The 18,761-nt window shown below is 42.2% G+C and overlaps 1 protein-coding gene and 1 non-coding gene across 2 annotated transcripts; both read left to right on the forward strand.

Moving 5' to 3' along the window:
• The first annotated feature begins 1,178 nt into the window (after nt 1-1,178).
• On the forward strand, nt 1,179-1,251 carry trnav-uac (transfer RNA valine (anticodon UAC)). Its single transcript has one exon. It is a non-coding gene; the product is annotated as a tRNA-Val (tRNA).
• Nucleotides 1,252-6,394: 5,143 nt separating this feature from the next.
• LOC115129385 (cleavage stimulation factor subunit 2-like) lies at nt 6,395-17,775 on the forward strand. Its single transcript, XM_029659657.1, has 14 exons — nt 6,395-6,502; nt 7,934-8,012; nt 8,546-8,715; nt 8,878-9,014; nt 9,205-9,324; nt 9,540-9,662; nt 9,872-9,971; nt 10,713-10,772; nt 13,551-13,650; nt 15,693-16,189; nt 16,395-16,519; nt 16,599-16,673; nt 16,984-17,131; nt 17,471-17,775. Exons 1-13 carry the CDS (start codon nt 6,421-6,423, stop codon nt 17,104-17,106), a joined length of 1,791 nt encoding a protein of 596 aa, XP_029515517.1. The 5' UTR covers nt 6,395-6,420; the 3' UTR covers nt 17,107-17,131; nt 17,471-17,775.
• The last annotated feature ends 986 nt before the right edge of the window (nt 17,776-18,761 follow it).

Here is an 18,761-nt window from a genome sequence, read left to right on the forward strand (position 1 = left end):
ATATATTTTTTAAAAAATCTTATCTTTAACTGCATTGTTGGAAAATGACCCGTAAGTAAGCATTTTACTCTTAGTCTACACCTGTTGTCTACGAAGCAATTGATAAATAACATTTGTTTTGGAGTGTCCATTTTCTTCATTTTTTGCCAAGTTAATATGGCTATTTCCTATATGTCAGCAGTCGAGTGCCCTCGATGTTGCTGTCATGTTTACACTAATTGGCGATTGCAAAAAAATGCGATATTACAATGTGCTGCGAAGAGAGGACAGACACTTCGTGAAGTTAATTTTGGATTAGAGACCTTACACTCGCTGCAAGTGACTAGAGCGCAATCGAAGAAGCCAGTCAAGTAGAATGTAGGTAGACAATCAGTTTTACCTCCCGGTAAACGCGAGCCCTTTCGATAGCCTGTGTTGTGGTCACGAGGGTGTCGCACTGCTTTCCTCCACTTGTACAAAACAGGCGACGGAAATGCATAACAGTTTTTCGTACCGTACCAGCACGAGTTGGTCCGACGAACCTGTTGTATAGAGAGCCTGTCAAATGTTCTCCAATTTATACAAACGTTATTATAGGTACATTCACAGTAAAATAAATAACCAAGTGCCTCAAATTATTTCTACAGATCTATATAACAACCAATGCATTCCAGACATTCCGGAAACATGATGTCAGTTGAGTCTGTTAAAAGTTTCGGTTTTGCACAACATTGTAAACTAAAAAACTATGGATCCGCCTCAAAGAGATATACATCGGTGCGGATTAACTGTGGTTTATTATGGGCCAGCATTTTAACGTTCATGCATTGGTTACATTTGGTCATTTTTAGATCGAGTTCACATTTGGTGACTAGTATCCCTTTCTATGCCGCAGGTGGAGCTGGATAAAAGCAGAAATGTAGCTATAATACTAACATGACACAACTCAGCAGTAAACCAAATATCTTGCCATTGCAAATGCAGTTGCACACACGACTGCACTCCCCGCCATTATAGACCATTATAAAACTGAAATTCCACGCTTGTCTTAAAAATGAATATATAAACATCACGTAATATGTCTAACAGTTAAATACAGATAGTATAGATCAAACGATATTCATCGTAATGACAAACATTAAAAATGGGCAAGACGTCTTCGTCTATAATACCTTTGCATTTGACCAATGAATTCAGTTGGTTCCATAGTGTAGTGGTTATCACGTCTGCTTTACACGCAGAAGGTCCTGGGTTCGAGCCCCAGTGGAACCACAAGTTTTTGATGGCCCAAAGAAAACATTCAATGCTCTATACTGATACAATTTTTGACTGATAGTTTTTTTGCCAACTGAATGTAATACACTCATCACAAACAAATATCTAAGATCTATTATCTAATGACAATTTAAAACATAATTTAATAAAATTCTCAGATGTTTACAGATTGATTTGTCAGTCACTAGTCTACATATCAGTTACCAAACCTACTATGTAATACATTACATGACCAAAGGTATGTGGACACCTGCTCGTCAAACATCTCATTTCAAAATCATGGGCATAATGGAGTTGGTCCCCACTTTTCTGCTCGAACAGCTTCCACTCTTCTGGGAATGCTTTCCACTAGATGTTGCAACATTTCTGCGGGGACTCACTTTCATTCAGCCACAAGAGCATCAGTGAGGTCGGGCACTGATGTTGGGCGATTAGGCCTGGTTCACAGTCTGCGTTCTGGGCTCTGTGGTCAGGGTCAGGGCTCTGTGCAGACCAGTCAAGTTCTTCCACACCAATCTTGACAAACCATTTATGTATGGGCCACGCTTTAAACATTGTCATGTTTAAACAGGAAAGGGCCTTGCACAAACTGTTTCCACAAAGAGTTGGAAGCACATAATCGTCTAGAATGTCATTGTATACTGTAGCGTTAAGATTTCCCTTCACTGGAACTAAGAGGCCTAGCTCGAACCATGAAAAACAGCCACAGTCAATTATTCCTCCTCCACCAAACTTTACAGTTGACACTATGCATTGGGGAAGGTAGTGTTCAGATTCGTCCGTCGGACTGCCAGATGGTGAAGTGTGATCCATCACTCCAGAGAATGTGTTTCCACTGCTCCATAGTCCAATGGCGGCGAGCTTTACACCACTCCAGCCGACGCTTGGCATCTGGAAACTAATTTGATGAAGCTCCCGACAAACAGTTATTGTGTTAACGTTGCTTACAGGGGCAGTTTGGAACCTGTAGTGAGTGTTGCAACTGAGGACAGATGATTTTTATGCACTATCTGCTTCAGCACTCGGTGGTCCCGTTCTGTGAGCTTGTGTGGCCTACCACTTTGCGGCTGAGCCGTTGTTGCTCCTAGACGTTTCCACTTCACAATAACAGCACTTATAGTTGATCGGGGCAGCTCTAGCAGGGCAAAAATTTGACAAAATGACTTGTTGGAAAGGTGGCATCCTATGATGGTACCACGTTGAAAGTAACTGAGCTCTTCAGTAAGGCCATTCTACTGCCAATGTTTGTCTATGGAGATTGCATGGCTGTGTGCTCAATTTTATACACCTGTCAACAATGGGTGAGACTAAAATAGCCAAATCCACTCATTTAAAGGGGTGTCCACATACTTTTGGCCATGTAGTGTATCTCAATAACAAACAAGCTGCCTATTGTAAACCGCATTGTATTAAACTCTTGATTCATGATGAAATCGTTAATCATCGCAATTTATCTGATAAATGACACCTAAGATGTCCAGGCAGGCGACATATTTCAGAATGTAACATGAAATCTGTCATATGGCATAATGCTGTAAATATCATGAGGTCAAGCTTTTTGACCTTGTGATATTTTAAAACAAACTGATAGCCTACTCACATCTCGTCCGTCCAGTGTGACCAATGTTTCTTCACTCCAGGTGTTTTGTTGCATTGCTGCAGTCCAGGTAACCTGCACTGAACAGAAATGCTGTTGTCAATTATTTCGCAAGAGACCACCACATTAATAGCAATTAAAGTTGTAAATTATTGTCACACAATTATTGTCATCTCAAATATGCTTGAAAATATGTTTAATTTCAAGAGGGAGAATACCCTATTACAAAGTTTTAGCAACAATAACATTATACCCAAAGTAATGTATAAGATTGTGGTAGTATAACTGTTTTTTCAATAGATAGAAAGTACCAGTAGTTACAATAATTGAATCCTTGTGGACTAAAATAAACAACCAATGTCATGATCAAACAATGTTTGTTTTTCATCTTGTTTCATCATGTTTTTCATCTTCAAATGATGGCGCAGGTGATGACTGCTGTGTTATCGGCTCTTAACCAACCATGCTATTTTTTGTATATTTTTTTGCGTTGTTCGTAACTTGTTTTGTACATAATGTTGCTGCTACTGTCGCTTATGACTGAAAAGAGCTTCTAGACATCAGAACTGCGATTACTCACCTCAGATTAGACAAAGAGTTATTCTTCAATGAGTTGGACGGGAGAGATATACTACAGACACCTGACCAAGCCCAGATCTCCGTCATTCACTAGAGAAGGAAACAGAGATTTGGCGGAAAAAGATCAGGGTGCCATGTGAGGATCAGGCGACGAGTGGCTAATCTGCCTTTGCCTTCTGTCCTGCTAGCTAACGTACAATCGCTGGAAAATAAATGGGATGAACTAAAAGCACTGATATACTACCAACGGGACATTGAAAACTGTAATATCTTATGTTTCACCGAGTTGTGGCTGAATGACAAACATTAAGAACATACAGCTGACGGGTTATACACTCTATCGGCAAGATAGAATTGCAGCCTCTGGTAAGACATGGGGCAGGGTCCTATGGATATATGTAAACAACGGCTGGTGCACGATATCTAAGGAAGTCTCAAGGTTTTGCTCGCCTGAGGTAGAGTACCTCATGATAAGCTGTAGACCACACTATCTACCTAGAGAGTTTTCAACTGTATTTTTCGTAGCTGTCTACATACCACCGTAGACCGATGCTGGCACTAAAACCGCACTCAATGAGCTGTATACCACCATAAGCAAAGAGGAAAAGGCTCATCCAAAGGCGGCGCGCCTAGTGGCCGGGGACTTTAATGCAGGGAAACTAAAATCAGTTTTACCTAATTTCTAGCAGCATGTTAAATGTGCAACCAGAGGGAAAACCATTCTAGACCACCTTTACTCCCCACACAGACGTGTACAAAGCTCTCCCTCGCCCTCCATTTGGCAAATCTGACCATAATTCTATCCTCCTGATTCCTGCTTACAAGCAAAAATTAAAGTAGGAAGCACCAGTGACTCGGTCTACAAAAAAGTGGTCAGAGATGAAGCAGATGCTAAACTACAAGACTGTTTTGTTAGCACAGACTGCAAAATGTTCCAGGATTCTTCCGATGGCATTGAGGGGTGCACCACATCAGTCACATCAGGCTTTATCAATAAGTGCATCGAGGACATCGTCCCCACAGTGACTGTACGTACATACCCCAACCAGAAGCCATGGATTACAGGCAACAACACCATAATGCCCTCAAATCTCATCACTAAGCTAAGGACCCTGGGACTAAACACCTCACTCTGCAACTGGATCCTGGACTTCTTGAAGGGCTGCCCACAGGTGGTAAGGGTAGGTAACAACACATCCCCCACGCTGATCCTCAACACGGGGGCCCCTCATGGGGTGCGTGCTCAGTTCAATCCTGTACTCCCTGTTCACTTATGACTGCACGGCCAGGCACGACTCCAACACCATCATTAAGTTTGCTGATGACACAACAGTGGTAGGCCTGATCACTGACAACGATGAGACAGCCTATAGGGAGGCGGTCAGAGACCTGACCGTGTGGTGCAAGGACAACAACCTTTGTTGTTATTTACTGCTGCTCTTGAATTACTTGTTATTCTTATCCCTTACTCTTTTTTTAAGGTATTTTCTTAAAACTGCATTGTTGGATAAGGGTTTGTAAAGTAAGCATTTCACTGTAAGGTCTATGCCTGTTTTATTCAGCGCATGTGACAAATACAATTTGATTTGATCTTGTTAGTTAGCACCCCCTACTGTTAAATCGGTTCTTTACAGGGTCCCAGGGCTTTCCAAGAGGTGAGGTTGAAAGTTAATATATATAAAAAATATTTAAATAAATAAAAAGAGTTCTTAACAGGGCGTGTTTTGTTTTTTTACCCTCGCAGGTGTCGTATACAACACTTTCTCAGGGCTGTACAGATTTGAGAACCCACTTCTAGCTGATGCAGGATGATATACTTGCCAATTTTGCTAACCACAATGCACATTCTAACTTTCTCAAAGACTTTCTCCCCTCCGCCCTAATAAATGTCATTCCATAATTAGTATAGCACATGACTAAAGACGGACTTCACATTCAATCGTTGAATTTGATCAATCCTGCAGGTAGTGACCAATTCTCCATTGTCAGGCATTTCTAAAATAATTTTGGTAATAAACAAACTATGAGGATATCATTTTAAAAAGCCAGCCATTCATAAACTAAGCTCAACCAGAGTTAACATGTTTGCCCCTTTACAAAATTAAACAATGACTGAAACTAGCTTGCAAACTGCTAATAACATATTTGCCACTGTCTGATACAGTAAAGTTACTGTTAATGTGATACTGACAGCTAGTGGTAGTCTGGCACTGTACTAGCCAGTCCACGTGGAGGAACCATCTAATAATTCAAAAGGTAAACTAATCTAGCTAGCTTGTTTGCAAAATTGGAATAGATACATATTGCTAGGTGTAGAATAGTTGACACAAGTGTTGAACTTAAATTATCACTTCAAGCTCCTTGTCTCTACTAGGAAGTTAGTTAGATAACGTTACCCCAAAGATTAGAATAACTTTCATCTGTGATTGGACTGTAACAGTGTAAATTAACGTTAACAAGTTAGCTTGTCAGGACTAAGCTAGATAACATATGCCTACACATATCATTCGTTTCAACTTTAGCTACTTACCAAATAATAACATCTATACATTCTGTGTTCGCACACTTGACTTGTTTAGCTAGCTACATAAACACTTGCATGAAGCAGTTCATAAAAAAATATTCGACACCAGAGGTCTGAACTAAAACTTTCGTGCGCATGCAAAACGTTACGCACTGCAACAAACGACGCCCCCTAGTGGACAAAGAGACCTCGGTGTTTTCCCCGCCAAATGTGAAGTCATGTATGCAAATGTAAGAGTAAGATATTTGCGTTTATACAGTACGTTTATTGAAATAGATTATTTTATGTGGACAACATTGGAAACCTTTAGCTCCTTTCATTCATTATATCAATGACTCCTCATTGCAAGGAGAAATGAAGGATGCGTTTGAAAATAGGTATTCAAACGAGGCCCACTTATTAACCGGATGGTGTTACACTTTAAAGTGTAGAATTTCCTTTTGCTACACCGTTATCATTCCCGAAAATGGCGACTTTAGCAGCTGCTGCTGTTGTTGCTGCCGCTGGCAGAGATCCCGCTGTTGACCGTTCATTGCGCTCTGTCTTTGGTACGTTTATTTATAGAGTAATACTAGTTGTTTCAAAGGTGTATATATGCCGGAGAATAAGTTTGTACTTATTTGACCGCTAGTCCAACGAGCTGGCTAGTTCGCAAAACGCGCTAATGTAGCGTTAGCTAGCTTCCTTTAGCCAACGCGTTTTCACTGAAATGTTTCCAAGATCTGTATCAACATTATTTTTATAGTATGCCTCACGTTAGCTAAACTATTAATCTCTGTCAGTATCACGAAACCTAAGCCAGAATCAGGGTTGACGGGAGACGTTGACATATGGCGATTCCTCTAAACCCATAATCTAGTTCACAACTGTGGTTTACTATACATGTAAGGTAATCAGTCAATTGAAATGAATTCATTAGGACCCAATCTCAGGATTGCACATGACTGGGCCTGGGAGGGCATAGCCATGGGTGGGCCTGGGAGGGCATAGCCATGGGTGGGCCTGGGAGGGCATAGCCATGGGTGGGCCTGGGAGGGCATAGGTCCACCAACTGGGGAGCCAGTCCCAGCCAATCAGAATTAGTTTTTCTCCACAAGGGCTTTATTACAGACAGAAATACTCCTCAGTTTATTCAGCTGTCCTGGTGGCTGGTCTCAGACAATCCCGCAGGTGAAGAAGCTGGATGTGGAGGTACTGGGCTGGCATGGTCACACGCGTGGTCTGTGGTTTTTAGTCCGGGTGGATATACTGTCAAATTCTCTAAATTGACATTGGAGATGGCTTGTGATAGAGAAATTAACATTAACTTCTGTGGCACAGCTCTGGTGGATATTCCTGCAGCCAGCATGTCAATTGCACACTCCCTCAACTTGAGACATCTCTGGCGTTGACAAAACTGCACATTTTAGTGGCCTTTCATTGACTCCTGAATAATGTGCACCTGTGTAATGACCATGCTGTTTAATCATCTTCTTGTTATGACACACCTGTCAGGTGGATGGCTTATGTTGGCAAATGAGAAATGTTCACAAACAGGGATGTAAACAAATTTGAGCAAAATAAGCTTTTTGTGCATATGGAACATTTTTTTCAGAGATTTTATTTCAGCTCATTAAACATAGCACCAACACTTTCTTATTTATTTTTGTTCAGTATAGTTAGTTTGCTAACACAGGTTTACACTTAGCTAGCTATGTGTATAGCTAGTTAGTTATATATCTTGCTAATAGTGTCATAATAGTCTTGGTCATAATTATATCACATAGCTAGCAGTGCTGTCTGCAGCCAACAGTAATGGGAACTAACAGGTCTGGCGCTTCCAAAATCGTTAACTAGCCAAAGTCCTGCGATCCAGGCTGTGTACGCAATTTTTTTCAGTTAACATATATTGTTATCTATGTACCAAGGATTCTTGTATTCTATAAGTTTCTCCACAACTCAGTCAAATTGCTGACTGGAACTCTTACTCAATTTCCCAGTGGGAAACATTCCATATGAGGCCACAGAGGAGCAACTGAAAGACATTTTTTCAGAAGTCGGTCTCGTTGTCAGCTTTCGGTAAGTGAGTAGTCTTAAAGTGTCACTCTGTCTCCTTTTTACCCCATTAAACACCAGATTTAGCCTCCAAAATATATTTACCAGCTTTCTGGTTGACCTATTTCTGTTAAACTTCCCATCACCGAAGGAGAATCTATAACCTGGAAGGCCTTACCAGTCGGTATGGGTTGTATAATGTGTACGGTAAAATAAAAGTTGAGATCAGCATTTTATGAAGTGGGCGCTCACAAGTCCTAGTTCTCCGTAGTAGGTGCCAGGCGAGATTAATGCGATATCCCAGATTTTTGTAAACTCTGGAAATGTTGGATATAAATGCTTATTTTCACACATTTTGTAACCTGTACCAACTGGTAAGGCATTCCGGATGGTAATTTGCCTTCTGTGACAGGAAAAGTTTATCGGAAGTAGGTAAACCAAAGAGCTGGTAAATGTTTTTGGGGATACAGGACATGAGCCCAGGTCTCCCCCGGAGGGAATGGGCTAGCTTTTATGATACCTGTGAAAATGGTTTGTAAGCCAAGACTTTCTTCTAGGTTGGTGTATGATAGGGAGACAGGCAAGCCGAAGGGATATGGCTTCTGTGAGTATCAGGACCAGGAGACGGCCCTCAGTGCCATGCGGAACCTGAACGGAAGAGAGTTCAGCGGCCGGGCTCTCCGTGTCGACAATGCTGCTAGTGAGAAAAACAAAGAGGAGCTCAAGAGTAAGTATCCACGGTTGTGCCCTATTAACCACACTGCAGTGCACTATTAACCACAAAGAGAATTTGAAGAGCGGATGGGCCATGTTTTTCTGCTCAATAATTGATAGAGATGTTAGCTTTCAGCACGACTCTCAAGACATATCTTCTGTTGTCGTCCCCCAGGTTTGGGGACAGGAGCCCCCATTATTGAGTCTCCCTACGGGGACAACATCATGCCAGACGAGGCTCCAGAGTCTATTAGCAGAGCTGTGGCCAGTTTGCCCCCAGAGCAGATGTTTGAGCTCATGAAACAGATGAAGGTGAGTCTGTTCTCTCTATAGGCTCTATGCACAGTGACTGCTGCTGTTTTCCCAGTATCCTTGTATTGAGATTGTATATAATCACATTATAGCAGGATAGTTAATGCTCAGACGATAATTTGTGGATAATCCAAAGACAAATTAATTGGAATACATTGGACTCACATTGTGGTGTAATTACCCCCTCCAGCTGTGTGTGCAAAACAGTCCCCAGGAGGCCAGGAACATGCTGTTGCAGAACCCCCAGCTGGCCTTTGCTTTGCTGCAGGCCCAGGTTGTCATGAGGATTGTAGACCCTGAGATTGCCCTGGTGAGACTTGGTTATTCTGAAGTGTTGTTTGACTTGGGTTAGGTAGAAGCACCAGTGTTGTGGATGTCTTACTGACTTTAGAGCATAGCTGGTCAGAGGCTTTTCTCTTTGAGCATGAAAACATTCAGAGCTGATATTGGTCGCACATGTTCTCGTCGAGAGAGGTGTCAACGTGTAACCTGAATGTTCCTTTGTTTGTTTGACCCCCGCTGCAGAAAATGCTTCACCGTCAAACCCCAGTGCAGCCATTGGTTCCCAACAGTCAAGCTGGGCCAGTGCCAGTGGCCAACCAGCCTATTCCCCCAGCCAATGCTCCAGTCTCCCAGTCACAGCCCATGGTGAATCCACTTTGCAGACACCTTCACACACTGGAATAGAATTTAGATCAACTTAGGTCATCTGGCTGTTTTCTACATCTATTAGATCAACCTACACAATCTCTAAAGCTAAATCTAGGATCCACATTTAATATTTATTTTTTGATAATTGTTACATGATGCATGTCTGCTGTCCCCTGTGCTAATGTCTGGTTGTGTTTGCTGGTCAGCCGGGCATGCACATGAACGGAGCTCCTCAGATGATGCAGCCCCCTCCCATGGGTGGGGGACCTGGGCCCATGCCAGGACAGGGACCAGTGGGACCACCAGGTAAGGAGACACACACACACAGCCTCTCTGTATCTGGAAGTCAAAGGAGCACCCCTGTTGTGCTTCCCTTTGCCATTTCACCCCAGGTGGGATACAGCCACGTATGAGAATTCCTCAGGGAGGTCCCGTTCTTATCGATAGGTGCAAAGGTAATCTAACATACCTGTGTCTACAATTCAGCTTTTTTTTTTTTGGGGGGGCGGCGCATCACCATCCACCCACCCATCCATTCCTGGTCAGTGGTCCCAGTGCTTCAATTTAAATATTTTCCGATTTTAAGTCTTCGCTTTATCACATTTTGCCCTCTGATTTTATTTTCATGTCTTCCTTTTCTCCATTGCTCTTTGTTGACACTAGGTGGCAGTGGGAACTAGTGGTTGAAGAGCTTCAGGACTGGGGTTAACTATGCTTATAGCATTGCCGTTAGAAGCATAACGTAATGGATCAGATATGATTGTCCAACTATGTAGATATCAATGAGACTTTTTAGGGGGGGGTGTACTGAGGTATATTTCTTTCTGCAATACATTTGTTTAACATTTTCACCACTAAATGCACCTCATCCACTTCAGCCATCCATATCAGTTACAAGTTAGTGCTGTTCTCTGTATGCTCTGAACTGTTGCTATGAAGTCTGGTCTTCTCTCTGTCAGTGTGACATGTGATGGTGTGCTCCTATGTGTTGCTGCTTTGCTCTCTGAGTTGTGTGTCTCCTGTTCTTTTCACTTAATGCTGGCTCAGGAAACCTCCAGCACTCACCCGTAGGATCATCTGGGCAGGCTGCTATCGAGCGACCTCAAGGTATCACCCTAACCCTAGGCTCCGGCCTGCCTCCCGAGACTCCAGCCAGGCCAACAGGGCTGTTATGATCTGGCTACAGCCTGACGACTGGGGCTGGAGCGCTCTTATGTCTTATATTTGCTATGTAAAACACAAGGAACTTTTGAGGGCAGAAGTTGCATGTCGAACTTGAGGAACATCTCATAAGAGCAGTAGTTGAGTAGGCGTCCTGTCAGAATAAATGCATTTAGGTCATTTATAAATGTTTTATTAATCTGACTGGTCATGCATAGGACTGTTGCGGTGACTGTATTACCACCACAACGGCTGTCATGAAGGCAATCAAATTCCACTTGACTGTTTAGTCACAGTGATTAGGCATCTCCAAGCTCTGATGCTGCTGGACATTAGTAGCATACCAAACTTGCTAACTGGCTGGTACTCAGCACTCTTGTCTCTCTAATCACTCCGACGTCAATGCAAATGTAATCGAAAATCTAATCAATCGCTTGATGAGAGCTCATGTGGCGCAACATTTCTATATGCTATGCAATTGCATGAGAAAACAGAGTGATGGCCTCTAGTAAAGAGAGGAGGATCTAATATTAAGCACATTGCTTATTTTCATGATTATGAACCACAGGAAAAGCATCCTCCATTTGCTATTTAAGTCCATTTTCCGCTGCCCCTGTTTTGATACAGGTGCATAATGGTCCATTCTAAAAAATATATTTAAAAAAAATATATATATAACGTGTATATGTAAAGACCAGATTAAATCAAGATTAGTCTGAGGGGTGACAATATTAGCCTATCACGTGTGAATGATATATTATCACCTATGAATGATGCCCATCATAAGAAACAATGCCCTTTAAAAAAAATCTATTTAAATAAATGTATAAAAAAATCTTCCGAATCATAGTTGCACACCTCATGTAGCCTAAACCATGGTCCTTTGTTTGGTTAAGGTTTGTATCACAACAAAAGTGGCCAGAAAACGTCTTAAAATTAAGCACTTTAGGCTTTACACCCCTTGTAAAGCGGATTAACTGGCATACATAAACAGCGCGTGAGTTTAAAGTTTGGGGAATATAATTTTCACCATTAAAAATGCACCTTTTTATAATAAAAACATTACATGCGTAATTGCATTTGCGGTCACTTTTGATAATGGTATTTTCCTGCTAATGGAATATTCGCGTTTATAGCCTACTACCATGTGCGTTTATAATGTGAAGAAATAGCCTAATAGTTTATCAACATTTTTAAGCTAAACGTTCTGATCTGTTGCGTCGCCCACACTGCGTAAAAAGGTTTTTGGATGCTAGTGGTTGTATCAATTTGGGATCTATCGCATCCCACAACTGTCCCAGACTATGTTTGGAATATTTATTTATTGCACAGAATAGGTCGATTTTTTTGTATTATGGGGGATAGTAGATTGACATAGGCTAGTGCTTTTGCTGTTCGTTAGGCCTGCCGACAAAGGAAATGTGGACAGTTCTTCCAAAATCTTCTATATGCACCTCGGAATTGGATAAGGACGCGCGCAGTTGCGTCCCTGATGTCTGTCATTTGTAGCCTGTGAGAAAGACCCGATCACGCGAAGGAGAGCGATGTGAGTGAGAGGTGATTCGGAACGCAGGGAGAAGCCTTACAATGTATTAAAAAAATCTTAAACGTATAGCGCAACTAAAGTTCCATGAATAACTTTAAATTAAGCATATATGAGTACCTATTTCTTTGTTAACCACTCAACACAGAATAGCACATCGCACTCCCTCAAATCGTTTTGGAGAAAATATCCTTTCTATTTTATTCAGCTTTGTTCAATTGTGTTCTTCATACTATTAAATAATGCCATGAAATTCTAAGCAAATATTGTCTACTAAATTAACTAGTGTATGCCATAACCAGATCAGGGCCTAACATAAGGACTATTCTGTTCTTCTGAAATAGACTACATTTTCTTCATATCATGTTTCTTTAGACCTGTCTAAAATAATGGGTTTATTGTGATGGTGTAGGCTATATTACATGGATTTATTAGACTTTTTAAAATGTAGATGTTCCAAAGATCTGTATCGGTGGCTTGTAGGTTGTGTAGATGCTAAATATAATGTTAATTAACTCCCACAACCATAGTCATGCATACAATTACAGAAATATGGGTTTGCTTCAGGCTAACAATACCCATTGTTATAAAAACCTGTCATGTCATAGTTTGGGAGATGCGTTTGATGCAACCGCAAATTCTGACTGATTACAAGGGTGATTAATGACTTGAGTGATTGCTGTAGTTGCACAATGTTCCTAAGAAGGCCCGTATGAACAAATATACATTCCATTTGGAGGAATAGGATTAATGCATTTCTTCTAGCACGTATTTGTGTTGTAGACGTTGACCTGCTGTTTCTGTAATTGCATGAGGACACCCCCGAGGTCTTATGTCACTAACGCATCTTCTGTTGACGTGACCAGACGTACAAGTAGGCAAACCACTTGAATGCAGATCATTTTCAAAGATGTGCCGTGCTCCTTTTGTGCGAGACCTCCCTCTTTGGTAGAGTACTACCCTGTTCCGCTGTCCCTCGGTCCTCTCCCTGTCTGTGGTGTGATGATGAGCGGTGTCGCTGCTGTGGTTAGTGTGACCTGTAGTGTCTGTGTCTGTCTGTAGTGTGAACTATGGGAGGGATGTGATATGACTATAGAATGAAGCATTACGGTGTAGTGAGTGATGTCGTGTGGTGTCCTTCGTACATGTCTATGTTTGACTGATGTGTGTTCTCCCCTCAGGACCAGGTGGTATCCCTCCCAGAGGCCTGCTTGGCGATGGCCCCAACGACCCCAGAGGAGGAACCCTGCTCTCTGTCACAGGAGAGGTCATCGAACCCAGGTGAGGGAAGAGTAGGACTCTGGCATCCTTATGCTGGTCGTCCTTATGCTGGTCGTCCTTATGCTAGTCCCTATATGGCTATGCCATATGGCTGTAGGCTACACTAGTTCATTTAGCAGGAAAGATTTGCTTAGAATTATAGTAACAACAATAAAATTGAACATAGTGTGCACATGCGGCTATTCTGTGTTGTGATTAACAAAGAAACAGGTCCACCATCATGCTAAATGTATAGTTACTTATTTAACTTTAGTTGTGATGTTTTGATTCCTAATACATTATAAGGCTGCATGTTTCAACGAATGGTGATTTTGAAAAAAGTGTAATGAAAGGAAAGCACTTCGCACTGTTTCTTTTGAAGGCTGCACACACTACATCAGTCTCTCATTCACAATCTGACAAGCACTTGATAATATTCCCACGTAGTATTCTCAATTCTAATCTGGTCTTTACATTAGCCAACTAATGTGTGGAATTATTTTAGATTTAGTGGCCAACCTCTAAAAAAAAAAGAGTCTATAGCCTGCACTCGAATAGAGGATACCTGCAGTTACTTTTTCAATATGCCAGGTAGGCTACACCGTTTTGTCATTCTGAATGTAATAAATATAGCAGCATGAGAAAACTGGGATCCACTTATTATATAGTGGCGAGTCAAAACTTTTCACATGCGTTTGTGCAATGACTGACTTATAAGCACACATTTCACTAGGCTCTGTAGGCTATGGGCTCTCAATTGGGATCTTGGGCCTATAGGCTACTGGTGCGTTCAAGACATCTGGAAAAATAAGAGGTAAAATCCTGACTCCTGTGATCTTCAGGTCGGAGCTATAGGAAGAGGCCCGAGTTCCCAAGTTGAAATTCCGAGTTGGATGACCCCAGTTGTCTGGAACGCACTGAAGTCTGAGATTTCCTAGTTGTTTTGAAAGCAGCCTAATGTCCATTGCTCGTGTTTCTTGACCCAAGCAAGCCTCGTGAGAGCTAATTTCATCATAGCGCTTTATGGTTTTTACGACTGCATTTGAAGGAAACATTCAAAGTTCATGTCTTAAAGTAAAGATGGACTGTAATTTAACTTTGCTTATTTGAGCTGTTCTTGCTATAATATGGACTTGGTCTTTTACCAAATAAGGCTATCTTCTGTATACCACCCCTACCTCGTCACAACACAGCTGATTGGCTCAAATGCATTACAAAGGAAATAAATTCCACAAATTAACTTTTAAGAAGGCACACCTGTTAATTGAAATGCATTCCAGGTGACCATGAAGTTTGTTGAGAGAATGTCAAGTGTTCAAAGCTGTCTTCAAGGCAAAGGGTGGCTATTTTAAGAATCTCAAGTATAAAATATATTTTGATTTGTTTAACACTTTCTTTTGTTACTACATGATTCCATATTTGGTGTTTCATAGTTTTGATTTATTCACTATTATTCTACAATGTAGAAAATATTAAAAATAAAGAAAAATCCTTGAATAAGTAGGTGTGTCCAAATTTTGGACTGGTACTGTAAGTATTCACTCCCCTGAGTCAATACTTTGTATACTGAACAAAGTTATTAACGCAACATGTAACAATTTCAATGATTTTACTGATTTACAGTTCATATAAGGAAATCAGTAAATTGACACTTTTGACTGGTACTGTATGTAGTAGGTCTATCCTATAGAAAGCTGATGGATCCTCTTTTTAATAGAGGTCATCAACTCTGTTTTCTCACGCCATTGCAGAGCATAGCCTATAGAAATGTTTCACAACAGGAACACTTTATTCCATGCATCAACTAGCTGAGGTGCTGGCTCTCGCTGTGCAACAGGTTATTATTCTGAATGCCAGGGCTCTCGTGTTTTGATTTGATTTTCAATTTAATTTGTATTGAAGTCGGTGATTAGAGAGACAATAGAGCGCTGAGTACCGGCGGTAATATGGTCACCGTAACAGCCCTAGGGAAAAGCCTTAGACTCAGAAGCACCATTGTGTAGTTCGTCATTCAGCACCTCTCAATGTCTGAATTACTCTTATTCCGTGTTCTTTGTGTCCAGTCGAGGAGGAGGCTTCATCGGGGCCCCCCCACCACACCAGGGGCCCCCCATGCACATGAACCAGATGGCTGGAGGGCCTCCTCTGGACATGAGGCCGCCCCATGACATGAGAGGACCCCCCATGGGTGAACCCAGAGGCATGATGGGAGAGCCCCGGGGACCCCCCATGGGTGAACCCAGGGGCATGATGGGAGAGCCCCGGGGACCCCCCATGGGTGAACCCAGGGGCATGATGGGAGAGCCCCGGGGACCCCCCATGGGTGAACCCAGGGGCATGATGGGAGAGTCCCGGGGACCCCCCATGGGTGAACCCAGGGGCATGATGGGAGAGCCCCGGGGACCCCCCATGGGTGAACCCAGGGGCATGATGGGAGAGCCCCGGGGACCCCCCATGGGTGAACCCAGGGGCATGATGGGAGAGTCCCGGGGACCCCCCATGATGGAACAGCGGGGACCCCCCATGATGGAGCCCAGGGGACCCCCCATGGAGAACAGAGGTAACCAAATCACAGTATTATCAAGTCCAATTAACTTCTTCTTATTTTCTTCTCTCTCTCTCTTAGCAGACATTTTATAAGATGCATTTTTTCCATCATTTAGAACTATGTACAAAACAGGTTGACAAGCGCCTGTGCTTAGACTAGTTAGGTCTGATCAGCATTGAATGAGTAACCGGGTAAGGAATGGCTGTTTTTTCTCAAGGTCGAGACCCCCGAGCGGTGGACCCCCGTGGACCAGTGTCGGGCCAGAGGGTTCCCACTGCACAAGGAATGCAGGGCCCCTCCCCTCACTCCATGAATACTAATGCCCCTCCACCTGCCAGACCGGTACAGCCTACCTACAGCTAAGTCTTTACTACATTAGATGCTATGTCAATGAAAACTGCTCTAATAACTGTTTGTTCAGGGTCCTGGTGTACCACAGTCCGGAGGTAGCTTCAGCCCAGGGCAAAGCCAGGTGACCTCACAGGACCATGAGAAGGTGGGTGTGGCTTGTCACTGGTTCACAATGGCATCAAAATGCCTGGATAGATGGTAAAAGATAATGGCTGATTGTCTGCTGTCTAGAGAAACTGGACTATCAAGATTGATAAGGTCTGCACTACATTCTGTAGTTATTCCATGGGGGAAAAATCTGAACATTTTCACTGTAAACTAGTTTTAGCTGATAACTATTTTTATAGATTGGACTTTCCATCTCCATCATGCTTTTTGCGGTCTTTTGTTTTCACATTACTATTATCTGATCTGAGAGCAGTGTGGTTCACCAGTCTGTCTATGATGTTCTTCAGGCCGCCTTGATCATGCAAGTGCTGCAGCTGACCCCAGAACAGATCGCCATGCTGCCCCCAGAACAGAGGCAGAGCATTCTCGTCCTCAAAGAGCAGATCCTGAAGACCACCGGGGCACCATGAATACCCTCACACCCATAGGCTCAAGGTAACACACAGATGTAACGTTGCAGAACGTTCAGATGGAACTGTATGATGTAGAACATATATGATAGACAGGGCATTGTGGCAGCGCTAGTCGTTGCATTTCTATCTGAACTATTCAGAACAATTTTACGTCACTGAATATACCATTGGGTTCCAGTGAGATAATTCCCCCTTTCCATGACGAGTGATGCGAGATTCCATTTTCCTTGATTAAGCGGTCTGTCTTCTCAATGGAGATGTCAGCATGTTTTGCATTGTGGCTCAGTTGTGGAACACCCTCTAATTAATCTACACATGATCTCCCTGGAGAATACTGACCCTTCCTGGTTGTGTTTTCAAGACTGTCACAGGACCCCGACACCCCTGCCCCCTGTAACCTCGACGTTGGATTGATCAGATCACCTCACTTCAAACATTTTGGAGATTGTTTTGTATTATATGGTCTTTTTTTTTATGGAAGTTTAAAGTGTTAGTGATTTGAAGAATGTCTGTTATTCTTTTGAAGGGGAACGCTTCATAGTCAGTTCAACTGAGAGAAGCGTTGCTGGATGTTACGTGATGCCCAACCCTTTTCATTTTGTGGCTGGAACCTATTGCCTGTCTGGATATTTGTTCAATTAAATAAACATTTCAATAGAAACTGTTCACACGTTTTTTTGCATTGAAGTATTTTATTCAGATAAGATGTTGGTATGTACAGAAGAGGATTCAACTTAAGATGTTGGTATGTACAGAAGAGGATTCAACTGTAAATGTAGACTACAAAGTCATCTATTTGCTTATAAAAGAAACAGAATCAAGACCAAAAATAATGTGAAATAATTGTGCAGGATCAGAGGGAACAGGAAGTCTTCCCTGTTACATCATTGTAAGGGAAGTACACTCTATAAGAACATAATTCCTATCTAATCTAGAACACATTCCCTGGCTGACTGGCAATGCCTCACCTTCCTTTCCTTCCAGTCATGTCTTTTACAAGGAAATGGAGATTGATTATTCTATAGGGCTTTAATGTAGGAGTATTGTTTCCTTCTCTGTGGCCACACCCCTTGAAAGCACAAAACAACGCTTAAGCATCTAAGGTGGGTGTATCAGTTATCTTGCCCAAGCTACCATTTCTGTAAAAGCAAATTAACAATTTTCGGTACATTGGCAGTGTACATTTTGTTACACCCCCATAAAGTAGTATAGAAATTGCCCCCAAGAAGAGTGACTTTGATTTCTCTGCTATCTAGAGAAATCTTATTTCCCTTATCAAAATCCAATGGTTGGCCTGGGCCACATGTATAACGCCACTCCATCACAGGTAACCTACCAAACCACTCCCTACACTTTAGTGAATATCTAACTCCTCCATGTGTCATTTAATGGCAGTCTTTTTAACAAGATGAGCTATTCTGTACAAAGGTCTTCAATTAATAACAGTAAGTGACTTCATACATCATGATTCATTGTGGGAAGCAAAGGAGCCAGCCAATCCCTGAGTAGTTCAGATAACAAAGTTTCTGTCTCTGTGTACAAGGCTTGTCGGTTTTCTGAGGAAGAGGTAGAATCCAAAAAGGTATTCAAGTGCCGAAACACACCCATATATTCACTGAGGCAGCCAGCTTTCAGTCCCAAGATTTATGCCC

The sequence above is a fragment of the Oncorhynchus nerka genome, linkage group LG5 (genome assembly GCF_034236695.1).
Source record: "Oncorhynchus nerka isolate Pitt River linkage group LG5, Oner_Uvic_2.0, whole genome shotgun sequence".
In the NCBI taxonomy this organism is placed as follows: Eukaryota; Metazoa; Chordata; class Actinopteri; order Salmoniformes; family Salmonidae; genus Oncorhynchus; species Oncorhynchus nerka.